Genomic DNA, 21,551 nt, shown 5'->3' with positions numbered 1-21,551 from the left:
TAATTATATGCATATTCTAGTTTCTGGGCAGGAGTAGTAACCAGATTAAATCGGGTACGTTTTTTATCCAGCCGTGCAAATACTGCCCCCTATCCCCAACAGGTTTTAAGGTGTTGTTGTGTTTCTGCTCAACAAACCTATCCATCAGCTTGGCACTCAACAGTTATTGGAGTAAATAAGCTACTGTAAGGTGTATATGGTCATATTCAAGTGTGTGCAGTGCCAGACCTGGCCATAAGCGACATAAGCAGTCACAGTTAGATGTCTGTCATATTGAGGTATATAGCTATAAGTTAAAAACGCTGGTCCCGCATGCGGGATCAACATCCAGCGAAAAATCAGAGCGCCATATTCATAACCTAACCATAACCAAATGTAATACTTTTTTTTCTCAAACATAGGACTATTTTACACCGTTTTATAGATACACTTCTCCTGAATCGAACCACGTTGTCCGATTTCAAAAAGGCTTTACAGCAAAAGCAAAACATTACATTATGTTAGGAGAGTACATCGTCAAAATAGCCACACCGCCATTTTCCGACCAACCACATGCATCACAAATAACCAAAAAACAGCTAAATGAAGCACTAACCTTTGACAATCTTCATCAGATGACACTCCTAGGACATCATGTTACACAATACATGCATTCTTTAGTTCGATAAAGTTCATATTTATATATAAAAACAGCATTTTACATCGGCGCGTGACGTTCAGAAAATATTTTCCCTCAAATGCATCCGGTGATCAGCGCTACAATTTACTAAATTACTATTCGAAAACATTTTTTAAATGTAATATTATCATTCAAAGAATTATAGATTAACATCTTGTGAATGCAACTGCATTGCCAGATTTAAAAATAACTTTACTGGGAAATCACACTTTGCAATAAAAGGGATGCTATGCTCAGAAAAATAGGCTAGGCGATATAGGTTAGCGCCATCTTGGAACCATCAAATATACTCTTGTATACTATTGTAAATATTCCCTTACCTTTGATTATCTTCATCAGAAGGCACTTCCAGGAATCCGAGGTCCACAACAAATGTAGTTTTGTTCGAAAAAGTTAATGATTTATGTCCCAATAGCTTCTTCTTGTTAGCGTGTTCCGAAGGCTACTCAAAATGTACCGTAGTGAGCGGGACTAGTCGTCACGAATGTGCAAAAAATATATATTTAAGTTCGTTCAAACATGTCAAACGTTGTATAACATAAATCTTTAGGGCCTTTTTCAACCAGAGCTTCAATAATATTCAAGGGGGATGATTGCATTGTCTTACTAAACGTTTCGAAAGGGGAGGGTAGCCAGGGGCACCCGCGTCATAATGGTAATGGCCCTCCCCCTGTGACCAAATTCCAAAGCCTCTCTTTGGGTCAGTTTCTACCATAGAAGACTCAAACCACTTTGTAAAGACTGTCGACATCTAGTGGAAGCCATAGGAAGTGCTCAATGAATCCTAACTCACGGTTTGTTTTATAGGCAAAGTGCTGAAGGTGAGTCCACAAATCATATTTCCACTTCCTGTTAGGATCTGTCTCGGGGTTTTGACTGCCATATGAGTTATGTTATACTCAAGACACCATTCAAACAGTTTTAGAAACATTAGAGTGTTTTCTATCCAAATCTACTAATTATATGCATATTCTAGCTTCTGAGTTTGAGTAGGAGGCCGTTTAAAATGGGCATGTATTTTTTTCAAAATTCACTGTAGCGCCCCCTATCCTTAACGTGCGTCAAGAGCATAAACCTGATCAATCAAATAGTGTCCCCCTGCCAAAAAGTGTCCCTCACTGTGTCACAATGGGATTTGATGAGCTCTAGCTTCTATTGCTAGGGCTGTTGCTCGAACTTGCAAAATTCTGACCGGATTACGTAAGGAAACAAAGTGTCTGTTGCTATGCTGGTTGCTTGGCTCTATTTTACCTTGTAGCGGTTGCAAAGGAAGGAGGCCACGAGCAGTTCTAGCTCTATTTCACGTCATAAGTGCTCACTCAGTTCGCACAAAATTATTACATCATAATTGCTCTCCAATGACAACCTGCATTTTACATTTACATTTTAGTCATTTAGCAGACACTCTTATCCAGAGCGACTTACAGTAGCGAATGCATACATTTCATCCATTTTTTCTCTATACTGGTCCCCCGTGGGAATCGAAACCACAAGCCTGGCGTTGCAAACACCATGCTCTACCAACTGAGCCACACAGGACCACTACCTGCTGCTTCAGAGGACTGAAAAGACTGGAAAGAGAACACACTTTCTTTACCATATATTTGTCTTTATATAAGAAAATATTGTTAAATATGAAGAAATAATTTAAGCTCTTTTTAGACTGACGTTGCTAGCTACTGTACTTATTTACCTCAGCCTGCCTATTCAGCTAGCCAGCTGCAGTAGCTGGCTAGCCAGACAGTTTTAATTAGCTAACGTTAGCTAGCTACTGTAACTGTTATTGTAGCTTTCTGTTTGTATGTAGCTTGCACTTCCATGGTATCCCTCAAGGAGATTTTCTTTTATCTTTCCAACCAGGTGAAGTACTATGAAGGAACCACTGATCTTGTCAAGAGGCGCAACATTCAGAGAAATTCAGGGTAATGTTAAGCAGTTAACTTCTATTAGATAACTGGATGGATTTAGCTATGTAAAACCATTTTCCATCTAGCTAATGTACGCTAACTCCATTCCGTACAAATGTGTGCAACCGCGACATTCAAACGAGGCTGCAAAGAAAACTAATGGGACTGTAGCGACTGTGTTGACATTAAAATCTAGGGTGTGAACTATGTATCTATTCAAGCGTTGATTGACATGGTAATGGCTCTAAAGTATTGGAGTAAAATTGAAAAAATGGACCCCTCCGACGCTGTGCGTTACATTGTGACGCGTCATGGCGTAACATACAGCATGCATAAAGCAACTACTTCTGTCTTATAGCCTCTCTCCATCAGGTGCAGCACTTCTCTCACCGTTTAAAAACAAGAAAGGGACAGGGACAGGGTAAGGGGGGAAACCTAGTCATTTTTTGCGTCATCACTGCAAGCTATCATGACTCTCAAAAGCCGCTGTTTACTTCTGAAGATCACTTTAGCATCGCCCTAAAAACTCGATTCAAATTCGACACAAACCTTCAAATAGGTATGGTATCATACCTTCAAATAGGTATGATACCATTCCATTTTTTGAAATCGGACAGTGTGGTTAGATTAACGAGAGTCTTGTCTTTAAAATGGTGTAAAATAGTCATATGTTTGAGAAATTGAAGTAATAGCATTTCTAAGGTATTTGAAAATCGCGCCACGGGATTCCACTGGCTGTTGAGTAGGTGGGAAGCAAGCGCAAGCGTCCCACCTAGCCCATAGAGGTTAATCTAACCACACTGTCCGAGTTCAAAAAGGCTTTACAACGAAAGCAAAACATTAGATTATGTCAGCAGAGTACCCAGCCAGAAATAATCAGACACCCATTTTTCAAGCTAGCATATAATGTCACATAAACCCAAACCACAGCTAAATGCAGCACTAACCTTTGATGATCTTCATCAGATGACACTCCTAGGACATTATGTTATACAATACATGCATGTTTTGTTCAATCAAGTTCATATTTATATCAAAAACCAGCTTTTTACATTAGCATGTGACGTTCAGAACTAGCATACCCCCCGCAAACCTCCGGTGAATTTACTAAATTGCTCACGATAAACGTTCACAAAAAACATAACAATTATTTTAAGAATTATAGATACAGAACTCCTTTATGCAATCGCTATGTCCGATTTTAAAATAGCTTTTCGGCAAAAGCACATTTTGAAATATTCTGAGTAGATAGCTCGCCATCACGGGCTAGCTATTTTGACACCCACCAAGTTTGGCCCTCACCAAACTCCGATTTACTATAAGAAAAATTGGATTACCTTTGCTGTTCTTCGTCAGAATGCACTCCCAGGACTTCTACTTCAATAACAAATGTTGGTTTGGTTCAAAATAATCCATAGTTATGTTCAAATATCCTCTGTTTTGTTCGTGCGTTCAAGACACTATCCGAAGGGTGACGAAGGGTGACGCACCCGACGCGTTTCGTGACAAAAAAATTCTAAATATTCCATTACCGTACTTCGAAGCATGTCAACCGCTGTTTAAAATCAATTTGTATGCGATTTTTCTCGTAAAAAAGCGATAATATTCCGACCGGGAAACCCTGTTTTCGTTCAAAGACAAAAAAATAAAAACATGGTCTCGGCTCGTGCATGCGCCCCCAGTCTCATTGTTCTCTGATCGACCACTGTCCAAATGCGCTACTGTTTTTCAGCCTGGGCCTGCAAAGTCATCATTCCCCTTTCTGCCGCCTTCTGAGAGCCTATGGGAGCCGTAGGAAGTGTCACGTTACAGCAGAGATCCTCAGTTTTCAATAAAGAGAGTGTAGAAGGCCAAGAAATGGTCAGAGAGGGCACTTCCTGTAAGGAATCTTCTCAGGTTTTTGCCTGCCATATGAGTTCTGTTATACTCACAGACACCATTCAAACAGTTTTAGAAATGTTAGGGTGTTTTCTATCCAAATCAAACAATTATATGCATATTCTAGTTTCTGGGCAGTAGTAATAACCAGATTAAATCGGGTACGTTTTTTATCCGGCCGTGCAAATACTGCCCCCTACCCTAGAGAGGTTAACTAGGTGTCTTTGCTAGACAGACACAGAGAGAGAAGTGGGAAGGGGGGTGTATGCTGTGTTGACCGAGATGTATTCTGGCCATTTCGGAGGGAAGCGCATGATTGCCAAAATCAACCTACGCTTCTTCTGACAGGGAATTGTCAAGGAGGTGGACAGCTGGGCAATTGAAATAACCTTTTGTTTATCAATCACATTCTATTATATCTGAAGTTATGATTTATGATTTATTATTATTAACCAGTCTCGTCTAGGGGGCAGTATTTTTACGTCCGGATAAAAAATGTACCCGATTTAAACTGGTTACTACTCTTGCCCAGAAACTAGAATATGCATATTATTAGTAGATTTCGATGGAAAACACTCTAAAGTTTCTAAAACTGTTTGAATGGTGTCTGTGAGTATAACAGAACTCATATGGCAGGCAAAAACCTGAGAAGATTCCATGCAGGAAGTGGCCTGACTGACAATTTGTAGTCCTTTTGTTGCATCTCTATCGAAATTACACTATCTGAGCTGTTACGTGACACTTTCTAAGGCTTCCATTTGCTCTCAGAAGGCGCCAGAAAGTGTAATGGGGTGTCTGCTGCAATTATATGCATATTCTAGTTTCTGGGCAGGAGTAGTAACCAGATTAAATCAAGTACGTGTTTTTATCCGGCCGTGAAAATACTGCCCCCTATCCCAAACAGGTTAAAATAATTGTTCTGTATTTTGTCAATGTTTATGATGAGTAATTTAACCGGAAGTTTTCGTTGGGTATGCTAGTTCGGAACATCACATGCTAATGTAAAAAGCTGTTTTTTGATATAAATATGAACTTGATTGAACAAAACATGCATGTATTGTATAAAATAATGTCCTAGGAGTGTCATTTGATGAAGATCATCAAAGGTTAGTGCTGCATTTAGCTGTGGTTTGGGTTTTTGTGACATATATGCTTGCTTTGAAAATGTCTGTGTGATTATTTTTTGGCTATGTACTCTCCTGACATAATCTAATGTTTTGCTTTCGCTGTAAAGCCTTTTTGAAATCGGACAACGTGGTTGGATTAACAGAGAGCACACAATGTTTCAATTTGTGACTTTTTGCTTAAAAGTCAGTACCCTGTCTAGCCTGCCAGAAGTTTGAAGACCGTGGCGCCGGAGTTGAAGCCCATCAAAGTTGTTTCACTATGGCACATGATTGGTAAGTGTCCCAATTAAAATTTTGCCCTGATAAGTTGTTTTGTAATGGTTGCAATATTTGAACACAGCAGAGTCAGTATCCTTACAAATATGAAAATCTGCATACTGTATGACACACATTCGGTTAAGAATAAAGTTATCTTCTTTCTAACATTTTAAATATTATAGGTGGACCTCATCAGACCCTTCACAAAATCCAGGAATGGCAACAGCTGGTGTCTGACGGCGACCGATCACTTTACCAAGTGGGTGGAGGCAATACCCATTATTAAGGTCAGTAAATAAAGAGTACGCGCTTAACTCTAAATTCCCTTTTGTAACTCATTATAAAAGGGTCCTTGGAACCAAAAATAGATTTTTGTTTTGTATGACACCCATCAAGAACGAGACTGGCGAGGCCACCTCCAAGGCGATGATGGACATCTTCAACACCCACGTTCCTCCTGAGGTCATCTTGCGTGAGCGAGGTCATGAACGCTGGAACAAGGTACGGATGTTATAAGTTATATTCTGTTACCAATGGTTTGTTTAATATATTTTTTACAATTTGTTTTTCCATGGTACATAATCAGACATATTTCAAAATCTTACATTGTTAATTGTCAAGAGTCAGTGTGCAGCAGGTGGGATGGAGTCAGGCGCAGGACATCGAACGAGTAATCAAGGTCTTTACTCAAAAAAACAACAAAATATTCCACGCAGGGAAACAAACTCAGGTCACAAACATACGCGACAGCTTAACACGGAACAAACATGCACAAAATCAATAGGGAAACCAGAGGGTTAAACAGTGAACAATAATTAAGAAATGGAAAACAGGTGTGTACAATGAAGACAAAACAAATGGAAAAAGAAAACGTGGATCGGTGGCAACTAGAAAACCGGTGACGACGACCGCCGAACGCCGCCCGAACAAGGAGAGGGACCAACTTCAGCGGAAGTCGTGACATTAATAGATATCGCTTTCCTACCCCAGCTTTGGTGAATCGACCAACCAGACCCTCAATACTGCCAAGGACAAGTCCCTTGATTGGTACCAAGAAGGGTGGGAGAACCACCTGATGGTAATTATCTTCGCAATAGAAGCTGTTTACTGAGGTTTGATTTTATTTTATTAGGATCTCTTTTACTCCTCATTTGGACTAATCTTCCAAGAGTCCTTAAATATTAAAATACAATTTATACTCTAAATACTCTTACAGTCTAAAAAGATAGATTGATTCTTCATTTACCATAGTCCAGCATTTCCAGCATTTCTTTATTGCTCTAAATCTAAATGTTATTTTGCCTATTTTTCTTTTATGTCTGGATAACACATAGATGGTGGACAATCTATTCCTAGTATTTACTGAATGTCTGTCTCTTACCAACTGAATACTGTTGTGAATAGAGTTTGGCCGTTTTAAATGGTGTAAATTATGAAATAAAATAAGCATTTTTTTTCAATAATCTTGTTGATTGATGACCAATCAAGAACATTGAGCATGACTACAACAGAATAACCATATCTCCACCTTAAAACAGTCCTTGCTGCTTTGTTCTGTTCAATCTGCAGCCTCCTAATTTGACTTGCTGATGCATTTCCCTAGACCACAGAACAGTAGTTCACCTGACTCCCAATTAATGCTTGGGTTATTTGCTTAAGATTCTTTCCCGGTTAATATTTAGCTATCCTTCTGATCATGCATGCAGTTGTAATACTTTTTTTTACAAAGATGAGTTACTTGAGAAGGCCATGATAAGCAATTGTCTAGCTACAATCCCAGTAGTTTGGTTTCTGCCACTTCCTCAATTTGTACTCCCCCCATACTAAATTGTATCCCATCCTGTGCTGGCATTTTCCTGGTGGAACAGACCAACATAACTTTGGTTTTCTTGGTGTTTAAAACAAGTTGCTTCCGGCAAACCCACTCACTGATATTTTCCAAATCTACTTGTAGAGCTTGCTGTACCTGTTGAACCGATTGTCTTGCTGTATAAATTGTATTGTCATATGCAGGTCGTTGGTACATATTAAGTAAAAAAGTGTCCCAAGGCAGCTGCCCTACGGTATTCCACAGTTTAAAGCATGAAGGGAAGAAAATTAATCACTGAAATAATGTAGGTGGACTGTTTCATGTCAGTTAGATATAACAGTACCCAATTCAGTGTTACCTCCTTAAAACCATAATGCAATAATTTTGTCAAAATTATTTAATGATCCATTAAATCAACTGCTGCACTAAAATCTAAAAATAGTACACCCACAAACCTCCCATTATCCATAGCTTTGAGCTACTGGTCAGTTATATACAGTTGAAGTCGGAAGTTTACATACAGTGCACTTAGGTTGGAGTCATTAAAACACGTTTTTCAACCACTCCACAAATGTATTGTTAACAAACTATAGTTTTGGCAAGTCGGTTAAGGACATCTACTTTGTGCATGACACAAGTAATTTTTCAACAATTGTTTACAGACAGATTATTTCACTTATAATTCACCGTATCACATTTCCAGTGGGTCAGAAGTTTACATACATTAAGTTGACTGTGCCTTTAAACAGCCTGGAAAATTCCAGAAAATGATATCATGGCTTTAGAAGCTTCTGATAGGCTAATTGACATCATTTGAGTCAATTGGAGGTGTTTCTGTGGATGTATTTCAAGGCCTACCTTCAAACCCAGTGCCTCTGCTTGACATCATGGGAAAATCAAAAGAAATCAGCCAAGACCTCAGAAAAAAAATTGTAGACCTCCACAAGTCTGGTTCATCCTTGGGAGCAATTTCTAAATGCCTGATGGTACCACTTTCATCTGTACAAACAATAATACACAAGTATAAACACCATGGGACTACGCAACCATCAGGAAGGAGACGCGTTCTGTCTCCTAGAGATGAATGTACTTTGGTGTGAAAAGTCCAAATCAATCACAGAATAACAGCAAAGGACCTTGTGAAGATGCTGGAGGAAACAGGTACGAAATTATCTATATCAACAGTAAAACGTGTCCTATATCGGCATTACCTGAAAGGCAGCTCAGCAAGGAAGAAGCCACTGCTCTAAAACTGCCATAAAAAAGCCACACTACTGTTTGCAACTGCACATGGGGACAAAGATTGTACTTTTTGGAGAAATGTCCTCTGGTCTGATGAAACAAAAATAGATCTGTTTGGCCATAATGACCATTATTATGTTTGGAGGAAAAAGGGGGAGGCTTCCAAGCTGAAGACACCATCCCAAACTTGAAGCATGGAGGTGGCAGCATCATGTTGTGGGGGTGCTTTGCTGACTCAGACCTGACTCATTTACACCAGCTCTGTCAGGAGGAATGGGACAAAATTCACCCAACTTATTGTGGGAAGCTTGTGGAAAGCTACCTGAAACGTTTGACCCAAGTTAAACAATTTAAAGGCAATGCTACCAAATACTAATTGAGTGTATGTAAACTTCTGACCCACTGGGAATGTGATGAAAGAAATAAAAGCTGAAATAAATAATTCTCTCTACTATTACTCTGACATTTCACATTCTTCAAATAAAGTGGTGATCCTAATTGACTTAAGGCAGGGAATTTTTACTAGGATTAAATGTCAGGAATTGTAAAAACTGAGTTTAAATGTATTTGGCTAAGGTGTATGTAAACTTCTGACTTCAACTGTACATGGCACGAGCCTCCAGTCTTTTAAATTTGTGATTTACTTAGTGTTGTTGTTTGACCTAGACATTTTCGTATAACATACTTTCAGATCACTGAAACCCCACCTGATGTGGTGGAAGTTGTTGAGGCAGATCAGAACGCCTTCAAGGACTACCTTCATTCACAGACTGAGAAGGATGTGGATGTCACGCTCTGACCTAGGAGAGCTGTGTTTTCTCTGTTTAGCTAGGCCAGGGTGTGATAGGTGGGTGGGCATTCTGTTTTGTTTTCTATGTTTTGGCCGGGTATGGTTTCCAATCAGAGGCAGGTGTCTATCGTTGTCTCTGATTGGAAGCCATACTTAGGCAGCCTGTTTTTCCTTTGTGTTTGTGGGTAGTTATTTTCCATTTAGTTGTAAAGTACCTGATGGAACTGTCTGCTGTCATTTTTTGGTTTAATTTGTAAGTGTTCATTCTTCTTTCATTAAAACTACAAGATTAACATATTCCACACTGCACCTTGGTCTTCTCATTATGACGCCTGTGACAGAACTACCCACCACCAACGGACCGTGCATCCTCCAGGAGGAGGAGCAGGACCAAGCAGTATGGTTCAGAGGAGTGGACCTGGGAGGATATCCTAGATGGGGCAGGACCCTTGGACAAGCCCTGGGGAGTATCGCCGTCCGCAATGGGAGATAGAGGCAGCGAAGGCAGAACGATGATACTGGGAGGAACGGCTCGGCAAGCAACAAGAGGCCGAGAGGCAGCGGCAAAAACATTTGGGGGGGTTCACACGGGTAGATTGGCGAAGGCAAGGTTAAGACCTGAGCAACTCCCCGTGCTTTATGTGGGGAGCGAGTGACCGAGCAAGCACAGCCAGGTGCGCTCGGTGCAAGCTCCTCACCGTTGCCGTGCTAGAGTTGACCGGCAGCCAGGGAGAAGTGTGCCGGCTCAGCGTATCTGGCCTTCAGTGCGTTTCTACGGCCCAGGTTATCCTCTTACATCTACACGTTCCGCTAGCGGAACGTCTGCTCCAATATCCAATGATGGGCGGGGCGCGAAATACAAACTCCTCTAAAATCCGAAAACTTCCATTTTTCAAACATATGACTATTTTACAGCTATTTAAAGACAAGACTCTCCTTTATCTAACCACACTGTCCGATTTCAAAAAGGCTTTACAGCGAAAGCAAAACATTAGATTATGTCAGCAGAGTACCCAGCCAGAAATAATCAGACACCCATTTTTCAAGCTAGCATATCATGTCACATAAACCCAAACCATAGCTAAATGCAGCACTAACCTTTTATGATCTTCATCAGATGACACACCTAGGACATTATGTTATACAATACATGCATGTCTGTTCAATCAAGTTCATATTTATATCAAAAACCAGCTTTTTACATTAGCATGTGATGTTCAGAACTAGCATTCCCACCGAACACTTCCGGTGATTTTACTAAATTACTCACGATAAACGTTCACAAAAAGCAGAACAATTATTTTAAGAATTATAGATACAGAACTCCTCTATGCACTCGATATGTCCGATTTTAAAATAGCTTTTCGGATGAAGCACATTTTGCAATAATCTAAGTACATAGCCCGGCATCACAGGGCTAGCTATTTAGACACCCAACCAGTTTAGCCTTCACCAAAATCACATTTCCTATAAGAAAAATGTTCTTACCTTGCTTGTTCTTCGTCAGAATACACTGCCAGGACTTCTACTTCAATAACAAATGTAGGTTTGGTCCCAAATAATCCATCGTTATGTTCCATCAAGACGTTTTGTTCGTGCGTTCTAGACACTATCCCAACGCTAAATCTCGGCCACGAGCATGACGCAGAATTTGACAAAAAAATTCTAAATATTCCATTACCGTACTTCGAAGCATGTCAACCGCTGTTTAAAACCAATTTTTATGCAATTTATCTCGTAGAAAAGCGATAATATTCCGACCGGGAATCTGCCTGTCTGTATACTGAGGGAAAAACCGAAAGCCGGGGGCGGGGCGGTTCGCGAGCGTAAGGCTTAGTCCACTGAGTGACCACTTAGCTTTTGCTCTCCTGTGTTTCAGCCAGGGCTTTGAATTACGTCATTCCTGTTTTTCCCGGGCTCTGAGACTCCATTGGAGACGTGCGAAGTGTCACGTAACAGCAGAGATCCTGAGTTTTTGGAAGAGATGTCAAACAAAGAAAATAAAAGGTCTGACAGGGTACTTCCTGAACAGAAGCATCTCAGGTTTTTGCCTGCCATAGGAGTTGTGTTATACTCACAGACACCATTCAAACAGTTTCAGAAACTGTGGAGTGTTTTCTCTCCAAAGCTAATAATTATATGCATATTCTAGTTTCTGGGCAGGACTAATAATCAGATTAAATCGGGTACGTTTTTTTATCCAGCCGTGAAAATACTGCCCCCTAGCCATAAGAGGTTATCCTGCGCCTGCTCTACGCACGGTACCCCCTCATTCACCAGCACAGACCAGTTCGTCCTGTACCAGCGCTCTGCCCTTGCCGGGCTATAGTCAACATCGAGCCAGGACGGGTTGTGCCAGCCCTAAGCACTCTCCCTCCAGTGCGCAACCATAGCCCAGTACGTCCTGTGCCTGCTCCGCGCACTCTCCCTCCAGTGCGCCACCATAACCCAGTACTTCCTGTGCCTGCTCCTCTCACTCTTCCTCCGGTGCGCCTCCATAGCCCAGTACGGCCGGTGCCTGCTTTGAGCACGCGGTCCTCAGTGCATCTCCCCAGTCTGGTGAGACCGGTTCCAGCTCCCCGTAGGAAGCCTCCAGTGATGATCAATGGTCCGAAGCCTCCAGTGATAATCCATGGCACGAAGCCTCCAGCGATGATCCATGGCCCGGAGCCTGTAGTGATAATACATGGCACGAAGCCTCCAGTGATGATCCACGGCCAAGGAGCCTGTAGGGATGATCCATGGTACGAAGCCTCCAGTGATGATCCATGGCCCGGAGCCTGTAGGGATGATCCTCTGCACGAAGCCTCCAGTGATAATCCATGGCCCGGAGCATCCAGCAACGCCCTCCAGTCCGGAGCCTCCAGCGACGCTCCTCAGCCCGGAGCCTCCAACGACGCTCCTCAGCCCGGAGCCTCCAGCGACGCTCCTCAGCCCGGAGCCTCCAGCGACGCTCCTCAGCCCGGTGCCTCCAGCGACGCCCTCCAGTCCGGAGCCTCCAGCAACGCCCTCCAGTCCGGAGCCTCCAGCGACGCCCTGCAGCCCGGAGTCTTCAGCGACGCCCTGCAACCCGGAGTCTTCAGCGACGGCCTGAAGCCCAGAGTCTTCAGCGGCGGTCGGTAGTTCAGAGCCTCCGGCGCTGATCCACGGTCAGGTTCCTCCGGCGACACAGAAGTGGGGGGATCAGCGGGCGGTGTGGGGGCTACGCCTGAACCAGAGCCGCCGCCAAGTATAGATGCCCACCCGGACCCTCCCCAATATGTTCAGGTTTGCGGCCGGGAGTCCGTACCTTTGGGGGGGTACTGTCACGCTCTGACCTAGGAGAGCTGTGTTTTCTCTGTTTAGCTAGGCAGGGTGTGATAGGTGGGTGGGCATTCTAGGTTTTGTTTTCTATGTTTTGGCCGGGTATGATTTCTAATCAGAGGCAGGTGTCTATCGTTGTCTCTGATTGGAAGCCATACTTAGGCAGCCTGTTTTTCCTTTGTGTTTGTGGGTAGTTATTTTCCATTTAGTTGTAAAGTACCTGATGGAACTGTCTGCTGTCATTTTTTGGTTTAATTTGTAAGTGTTCATTCTTCTTTCATTAAAACTACAAGATGAACATATTCCACGCTGCACCTTGGTCTACTCATTATGACGCCTGTGACAGTGGATGTTTTTGACCAGGTAAAAATGATTGTAAATTAATTTTCTGGCCCTCCAACGGATATGTAAGAAATGTATTTGTGATATTAAATATAATTGCATTTATTCCTGTTATCAATCAAGGTGAGACTGAACATTGACAAGGCGCAGAAGAAATAGAAGGAGAGCTACCAGAGCAGAATCAAGAAGGGGACCAAGTGCTACGACATCCGGGTGAATTACTTGGTTTGGAAGGACGAAAGGAAGGCGAGACCTGGGAAACCTCGCTGCTCTTTCGCTCCTAGCTGGGGTCACCATCTGTTAAGGTGAATATAAAAAATCTATTTGCTTTTGCACACAAAATAACCTGAGGCTAGTTGTAGTATCCCTAACACTGATATTTTTCTCTTTGCCTTCCTAGGGTTATCTCGGTGGCCAACAATCTTCTCCAGTTGGACGGTTGACCACTGAAAGCACTGGCACCATAAACTTCGGTGAAGCCCAATAGACAAAGTATGTTAAGCTTTGGTTGACATTTGAGAAAACAAGAAATGGTAGTTATGCTGAGCTTTAAAAAATGTACCTCTTCAATTTACGTCCCCAAATGACTTTAGGACCATCAACTGTCTGAGCCCCCCAGAAGGTATCCCATCCACCAGAACCAGTGAGTTCGGATCAGTCTAATTCTCTGTGCTCTGAGTCGGAGGGGGACCAGCTTGAGGTAGGCTATACCTTCCAAAAGTGTTGAAAAGTACATATTTCCCATTTATAACACTGCACTAATCCATAATTTTCTCACAATAAAGTGTAACCTGTGTGTTTTCTTGTTTACGTCTCTGTCTCCTACCTTGTTCCCTTTAACTCTGTTCCTGTTCTGCCCAACACCCAGACGTGGATCCACCTGATGTCTTCCATTACCAACCACCCTCCAACTTTTCATTACATCATCTACAGCTACTGTTATTGTCATGTTATTATCTGCTGAGAAAGTTTTCTTGCTCTATCATACTGTGCACACAATATGTGAGATACACAGACTAAGTAAAATCGCTAGCACTGCAAAGACTCAGATCAAAGAGAGCAACAGTGCCTGGACTTTGCAGTCTCCCTCTTCAAGTCACCCATCTGAACTGGCTGCAGGTGACAGGTGACAGGCAGAACCTCCCACCCACACAGCAACCGCCTCCTCAATATTCCACACACCAGAACTCAGTATTTTAGTCTATTATTGCCATATGAGTGTATAACAAATATGTGAAAAGAAATTGACACAACTGTACCTAAAAATATCAATGTTTATGTATTTAAATGTTAAATATTGCCAGGTTGGTTTTCACAGCTGTTTCACATGTTGTTAATTATTGTAAGTTGTAAGGTATCCTTTGAAGGTATTTATTTGTTCCACATTATTCATTGTTGTATCCTAGGACCTAAAATAGATACATATATATTCAACCACAAGGGTGTACTAATGAACTATGCGAGATAGAAAGAAATGAATAATGATAGAGCACTACTGAAATTATATTATTTCAGTGTAGATAAGGGAAGGACAGGTTCAAATATAAACATGACAGCCAGTGTAAGAATCAGATGGATTTGCATATGAATGGATTGGAAATTAGCTGACTTCGTGATCTGTAAGGTAAGTAACTTTAATGTGTCAAGCAGATTACTTTTTTTTTTTTTTTTTTGCCATTTCTGAAACCTAGCAACGTTTAAGACATGGATATTATGTTGTAATGTTAACAAGGTACCCAAAAGTAGTTTGAAGTAATGTTTCATTTTATTAGCTTAACAAAACTTGTTTAAACAGCGAAATTGTTGCTGAAATCAGCCTTGTTTGCATAGCGATGATGAAAATAACATAATTTAGGCTGTAATTTCCTCCAAAATTCGAATCATCACGTCATCACACCGTTGATATAGCAATGGACACTAATAGTTAAGCGAATCCCATTGTGATGCAGAGGGGGATACTTTTTGGACAGGGGACAGTATTTGGCATGACAGGCCCCCAAAACCCTAGCGGAACTCAGTCGGGGTCTTAACTTACTGTTGAGAAATAGAATAGTAGAATAGAATGTTGCAATTTGAAATTTGTTAGCGCATCAGCAGTTCTTCTCATGTAATGTCAGTCACTAACACTGATTAAATTAGCCCATGTCTGCAAAAAAACAACATTGGTAGGTTATCTAAACCTTGTAGTAATCATGGCCAAATTACTGACCAGGTACGCAGGACCAGGCACACAGGGCATGTGCCCAGGTGCCCTGACCACGTCTTCTGCATGTTTCTCTGTTACTCAATAAGAAAAACGAGATTTCAGTCTTGGGGGTGTGGTTCGATGAGGTAGTTACTTATGTTTGTCCCCCAAGAGACACAATAGAAACAAAGTATTACTTCCTTAAAATAGTCAGAATGAATCTAAGATAACTCAAGAAATCTATAATACATTTTTACATTTTTGCTGAGGTGTTTGGTGCAGTATTTCTCAAGTAAAAACATATGCGACTTGTCTTATGTTAACAAAGTCCGCTGCATTGATGGGCAGGTCTGTCTCACTGTCTTGTGTGTTCTGTGGTAGGATTGCATGAAGCGCAATCACCCCATCTTTGTATTCTGTGTTAGTTGGCAAGTCAGCATTGTCGAAATCAAAACCCAACCCTCAAGTAAGTCATGACGAACTCACTTAAAAAACATCTGTTTTGGACGAGACTGACAAAATCATTCTATTTACACTTTGTTGTGAAATTTGACAATAGAATGTTTCTGATTAATATCGACACCACATAGGAGGTTTTCTATCAGAGAAGTTGTTTATTGGCTTCTGTTGCGCTTCAAAACTGCAACATTTTCTGTCCGCCCCATGGCACAATGTGTAGAATTGCATGAAATGTGTTTTTTAACTGCAACATTTTATCTACGTCCCATAGCAAAATGCGTAGAATTGGTGGAAATTCACTTTAAAACCTTTTTTTCTTTCCGCCACCAAGAGGGGGACCACTAAAATGTTTTAGTGTTAGTGTGTGTGGGTGTGCGTGCATGTGTGTGTTTGTTTGTGTTACCTGTACTCCTCCTCTGTGAAGATGGGGATCCTGGAGGGCTGGAGGACAGTGATCTCCACCTGGGTCCGGTTCTCCTTCACTATCTCTCCATCGTCAAAGGCTATCACCACCAACTGAGGACAGACACATAAGCACATGCATTACTAATTCGTCATTTATTCTGCACAAATGTAGGGCATGAAAACTAATAACAGGAGAGGTTGGAAAGGGGACAAAAAGGTCTGGGAACCAAGTTTCAACCCACCCAGAGAGCGTGTATGAATCTATCGATCCAACATTCTTGCGAGAGAGAGAGAGATTTATCAGAACCTAATATCACTCAGCACCTGCTCCTCCCGCTTACTGCCAAGGTTACGCTGAGCTAAGGTTACCTCCACATACAATCAGATGACCTTCTGTGGGAGTGTGTGTATGAATTGTATAATTTCAGGAACTTAATATGCAGGTACATCTTGGTTTAGTCACAAGTGGAATCTGTATAATGGCCTGAAGAATAAAAAAATGATGAAGGTATTGCCAGGGGGCGAATAACCAAATTACTTTCGACCTGTGGCCCTAATGCCCCTTCTGGCCAAATGCATGGGAAGGGTTGTCAGTAAGCACCTTACCCTGTCCATAGCAGATCAACTGGACCCATTACAGTTTGCCTATAAGGCACAGAGGGGGACTGAGGATGCTACCCTGACCTTGGTGAACATGGTGGCTAGTCACCTCCAACATGCAAAATCCTATGCACACATTTTATTTATTGATTTTAGTTCAGAATTCAATACAATGCAAATACACACACTGCTGAAACAACTACTGAGAGAGGATTCCATCTGGCCGGTGCTTCAGAATGCCCATGGCCAAGAAGAATGTGTTCAAACATTCATTCGTTCCTTCTGCTGTTGGACTACTAAATGCAACGTAAATTGTATCAGTATGTACTTATCTATCCAGTGCATTTGGGATAGTGGTCAGTTGTGAGTGAATGTATCAATGTCCTCTATGTTTTTAGTGCATACAATATGGTGGACTGACTGGTTTAAAGGTGTATGATGTGAGAATGTATGTGTATGTGATCCCTTTATTGTAAGGTGATACCAAAGAAAACTGTCCATCCTGGATGGACAATCACCTTTTATTCTATTATACTTTAGTCTATTCTATTCTAATTATGAAATTATGAAAAATATTAATAACATTCCACCCAAGACCTCAAAGAAGAAGGTTTTGGTTATTGACTGCAGGAAAGGCCTACTGACCCAAATAGCACCATAACAGTAATACAAATACAGTCTATATGTACAGTATACAGTATTCACCGGATTCATTTACAGAATATATCCTAGGAATGATATGTACAGCAGTAGACAAAGGTTTGGACACACCTACTCATTCAAGGGTTTTTCTTCATTTTTACTATTTTTTACATTGTAGAATAATAGTGAAGACATCAAAACTATAAAATAACAGATATGGAATCATGTAGTAATCAAAAAAGTGCTAAATAAAATCAAAATATATTTTATATTTGAGATTCTTCAAAGTAGCCACCCTTTGCCTTGATGACAGCTTTGCACAATCTTGGCATTCTCTCAACCAGCTTCATGACATAGTCACCTGGAATGCATTTCAATGAACAGGTGGGCCTTGTTAAAAGTACATTTTTGGAATAGTCTGTTTTAGCCAATCAGTTGTCTGTGACAAGTTAGGGGTGAACAGCTCAAATAAGCAAAGAGAAATGACAGTCTATCATTACTTTAAGACATGAAGGTCAGTCAATCTGGAAAATGTCAAGAACTTTGAAAGTTTCTTCAAGTGCAATCGCAAAAACAATCAAGCGCTATGATGAAACTGGCTCTCATGAGGACCGCCACAGGAAAGGAAGACCCAGAGTTACCTCTGCTGCAGAGGATAAGTTAATTAGAGTTAACAGCCTCAGAAATTGCAGCCCAAATAAATGCTTCAAAGAGTTCAAGTAACAGACACATCTCAACATCAACCGTTCAGTGGAGACCGCGTGAATCAGGTCTTCATGGTTGAATTGCAGCAAAGAAACCACTACGAAAGTACACCAATAATAAGAATATACTTTCTTGGGCCTAGAACCACGAGCAAGGGACTATAACCAAAGAAAATGATCTCGGTAGGTAATGCGATTGGCTTTTGATGGTGAGATTATCCAGATCGGGAGAACAAAAGGACTTCCTGTACATTACCACAATCACACCATGATTTATTAATCATGAGACATCCCCTCCATCTCTTTGTTTCCTGGAGAGGCCTTTGTTCCTCTCCGCGCAATGAATGGAGAACCCACTGGTTGTATGGACGGGGACAATATGTCCGGAGAGAGACAGAATGACGTAAAACAGAGTATGTTACAGTCCCTTTTGTATCTCTGGAAGGAGATCCTCGTCCTGAGTTTATCAATTTTATTGTCCAAGGACTGAACATTAGTGAGTAATATTCTCTGATGCGGTAGGTGGAATGCATGCCTCCTGAGTCTAACTAAGATCCCACTCCTACGCCCTCTTCTCCGTTGGTGACGTTTTGTTGTATCACCTGGGATGAATGGGGCTACCTTGGGAAGTCCAAACAAAGGATCTAGGTATGGGGAGTCGAATTTCTGGTGAGTGACCTCCAATCTAATATCCCAAAGTTATTTTGGGCTGTAGGTAATAGTACTAGAAACGTGTGAGCAAGTAATGTAAGAAATAACATCAAAATAAACTAAATAATAAGTTGGTTAGGAGCTAGAAATTTGGCGACCGTGTCTGTCGGCGCATCCTCATCACCACCTACCTTGAAGGTGACACTGGGTTGTTCGTTGAGGTTGACCCTGGTGATTATCCTCCCAGACTCCTCCTCAACATCAAAGATGCTACAGCTGTAAGGTGATTGGTCATCTTCCACTCTGTAACGCACCAGACTGGCCGGAGTACCCTGGGCCAGAAACACAGGACCAAGACAGACATGTTAGATGAGTGAACTCCTCTATTTTAACCTTTTATATTGTATATTTCCATAGGGGACAGAATTGATCGACAAATATATTATTTTTTATTACACTCAGGGGTAAGTTAGAAGTAGGTCAGAGTTGGCACTAAGAGGCAACCATTTCAACAGCAGCTTGGAAAGCAAATGTATTCCCAATTCACCTAACTGGGTCGTTCACCTACAGCGTTTTCATAAAGTATTCATACCCCTTGACTTATTCCACATTTAGATGTATTACAACTTGAAATCATTATGGACAAAATAAATACAAAAAGTGAAAACATGTTTTTTTTGCACATTTATTTAAAATTAAATACAGAAATATCTCATTTACATAAGTATTCACACACCTGAGTCAATACATGTTAGAATCTCCTTTTGAGAAAATTACAGCTGTGGGTGTTTCTGGGTCAGTCTAAGAGCTTTGCACACCTAGATTGTACAATATTTGCATTTATTTCAAAATTCTTCAAGTTCTGTCAAATTGGTTGTTCATCATTGCTAGACAACCCTTTTCAGGTCTTGCCAAATATCTTTCAAGCAGATTGAAGTCAAAACTGTAACTTGGCCACTCAGGAACATTCACTTTCATCTTGGTAAGCAACTCCTGGGTAGATTTGGCCTTGTGTTTTAGGTTATTGTCCTAATGAATGGTGCATTTATCTCCCAGTGACTAATGGAATGCAGACTGAACCATGTTTTCCTCCAGGATATTGCCTGTGCCTAGCTCCAATCCGATTATTTTTTATCCTGAAAAACTCCACAGTCCTTAATGATTAAAAGCATACTGATAACATGATGAAGCTACCACTATTCTTGAAAATATGGAGAATGGTACTCAATAATGTGTTGTATTGGAAATGCCCCAAGGATAACACTTTGTATTCAGGTCAAAAAGTTAATTGCTTTGCTACATTTTTTGCAGTATTACTTTAGTGCCTTGTTGCAAACAGGAGGCTTCCTTCTTTTCATTCTGTCAATTAGGGTGGTATTGTGGAGTAACTACAAAGTTGTTGATCCATCCTCAGTTTTCTCCTATCACATAGTCATTATAATCTGTATCTGTTTTAAAGTCAAATCAAATCAAAGTTTATTTGTCACGTGCACCGAATATAACAGGTGTAGACCTTACAGTAAAAAATAACCAATAGTGCGGAAAAAAAGGTGTGTGTGTGTGTGTGTGAAAAGAAATAAAACAACAGTAAAAAGACATTTGAAAATAACAGTAGCAAGGCTATATACAGACACAGGTTAGTCAGGCTTATTGAGGTGGTATGTACATGTAGGTATGGTAGGTATGGTTACCTATACCTACCATACCTACATACCTATATATACCTATACATACCATACCTGCATATATGGTGAACAGAGAGTAGCATTAGCGTAAACGAGGGGATGGCGGGTGGTGGGACACAATGCAGATAGCCTGGTTAGCCAATGTGTGGGAGCACTGGTTGGTCGGGCCAATTGAGGTAGTATGTACATGAATGTATAGTTAAAGTGACTATGCATATAAGATAAACAGAGAGTAGCAGCAGCGTAAAAGAGGGGTTGGGGGGGCACACAATGCAAATAGTCTGGGTAACCATTTGGTTACCTGTTCAGGAGTCTTATGGCTTGGGGGTAAAAACTGTTGAGAAGCCTTTTTGTCCAAGACTTGGCACTCCGATACCGCTTGCCATGCAGTAGTAGATTGAACAGTCTATGACTGGGGTGGCTGGGGTCTTTGACAATTTTTAGGGCCTTCCTCTGACACCGCCTGGTGTAGAGGTCCTGGATGGCAGGCAGCTTTGCCCCAGTGATGTACTGGGCTGTACGCACTACCCTCTGAAGTGCCTTGCGGTCGGAGGCCAAGCAATTGCCGTACCAGGCAGTGATGCAACCGGTCAGGATGCTCTCGATGTTGCAGCTGAATATCCTTTTGAGGATCTCAGGACCCATGCCAAATCTTTTTAGTTTCCTGAGGGGGAATAGGCTTTGTCGTGCCCTCTTCACGATTGTCTTGTTGTGTTTGGACCATTCTAGTTTGTTGTTGATGTGGACACCAAGGAACCTGAAGCTCTCATCCTGCTCCACTACAACCCCGTCGATGAGAATGGGGGCGTGCTTGGTGCTCCTTTTCCTGTAGTCCACAATCATCTCCTTAGTCTTGGTTACGTTGAGGGATAGGTTGTTATTCT

At 41.4% G+C, this 21,551-nt stretch overlaps 1 protein-coding gene across 6 annotated transcripts in view; it reads right to left on the bottom strand.

Annotated features, from left to right (window-relative positions):
* The window catches only part of LOC115153216 (protocadherin-15-like), a 324,073-nt gene that overhangs the window by 82,081 nt on the left and 220,441 nt on the right, over positions 1 to 21,551 (bottom strand). For all 6 annotated transcript variants that reach the window (XM_029698418.1, XM_029698421.1, XM_029698420.1 and 3 more), the window contains 2 exons: positions 19,174 to 19,314; positions 16,384 to 16,496 (listed from right to left, as the gene is read on the bottom strand). In XM_029698418.1, the coding sequence (XP_029554278.1) occupies positions 16,384 to 16,496; positions 19,174 to 19,314 (254 nt within the window). The remainder of the gene's footprint in view (positions 1 to 16,383; positions 16,497 to 19,173; positions 19,315 to 21,551) is intronic.

This window comes from Salmo trutta, chromosome 18 (genome assembly GCF_901001165.1).
Source record: "Salmo trutta chromosome 18, fSalTru1.1, whole genome shotgun sequence".
NCBI classification, from domain to species: domain Eukaryota; kingdom Metazoa; phylum Chordata; class Actinopteri; order Salmoniformes; family Salmonidae; genus Salmo; species Salmo trutta.
Note: the sequence above shows the minus strand (reverse complement) of the source record. Positions and strands in the feature narration are given on the sequence as shown.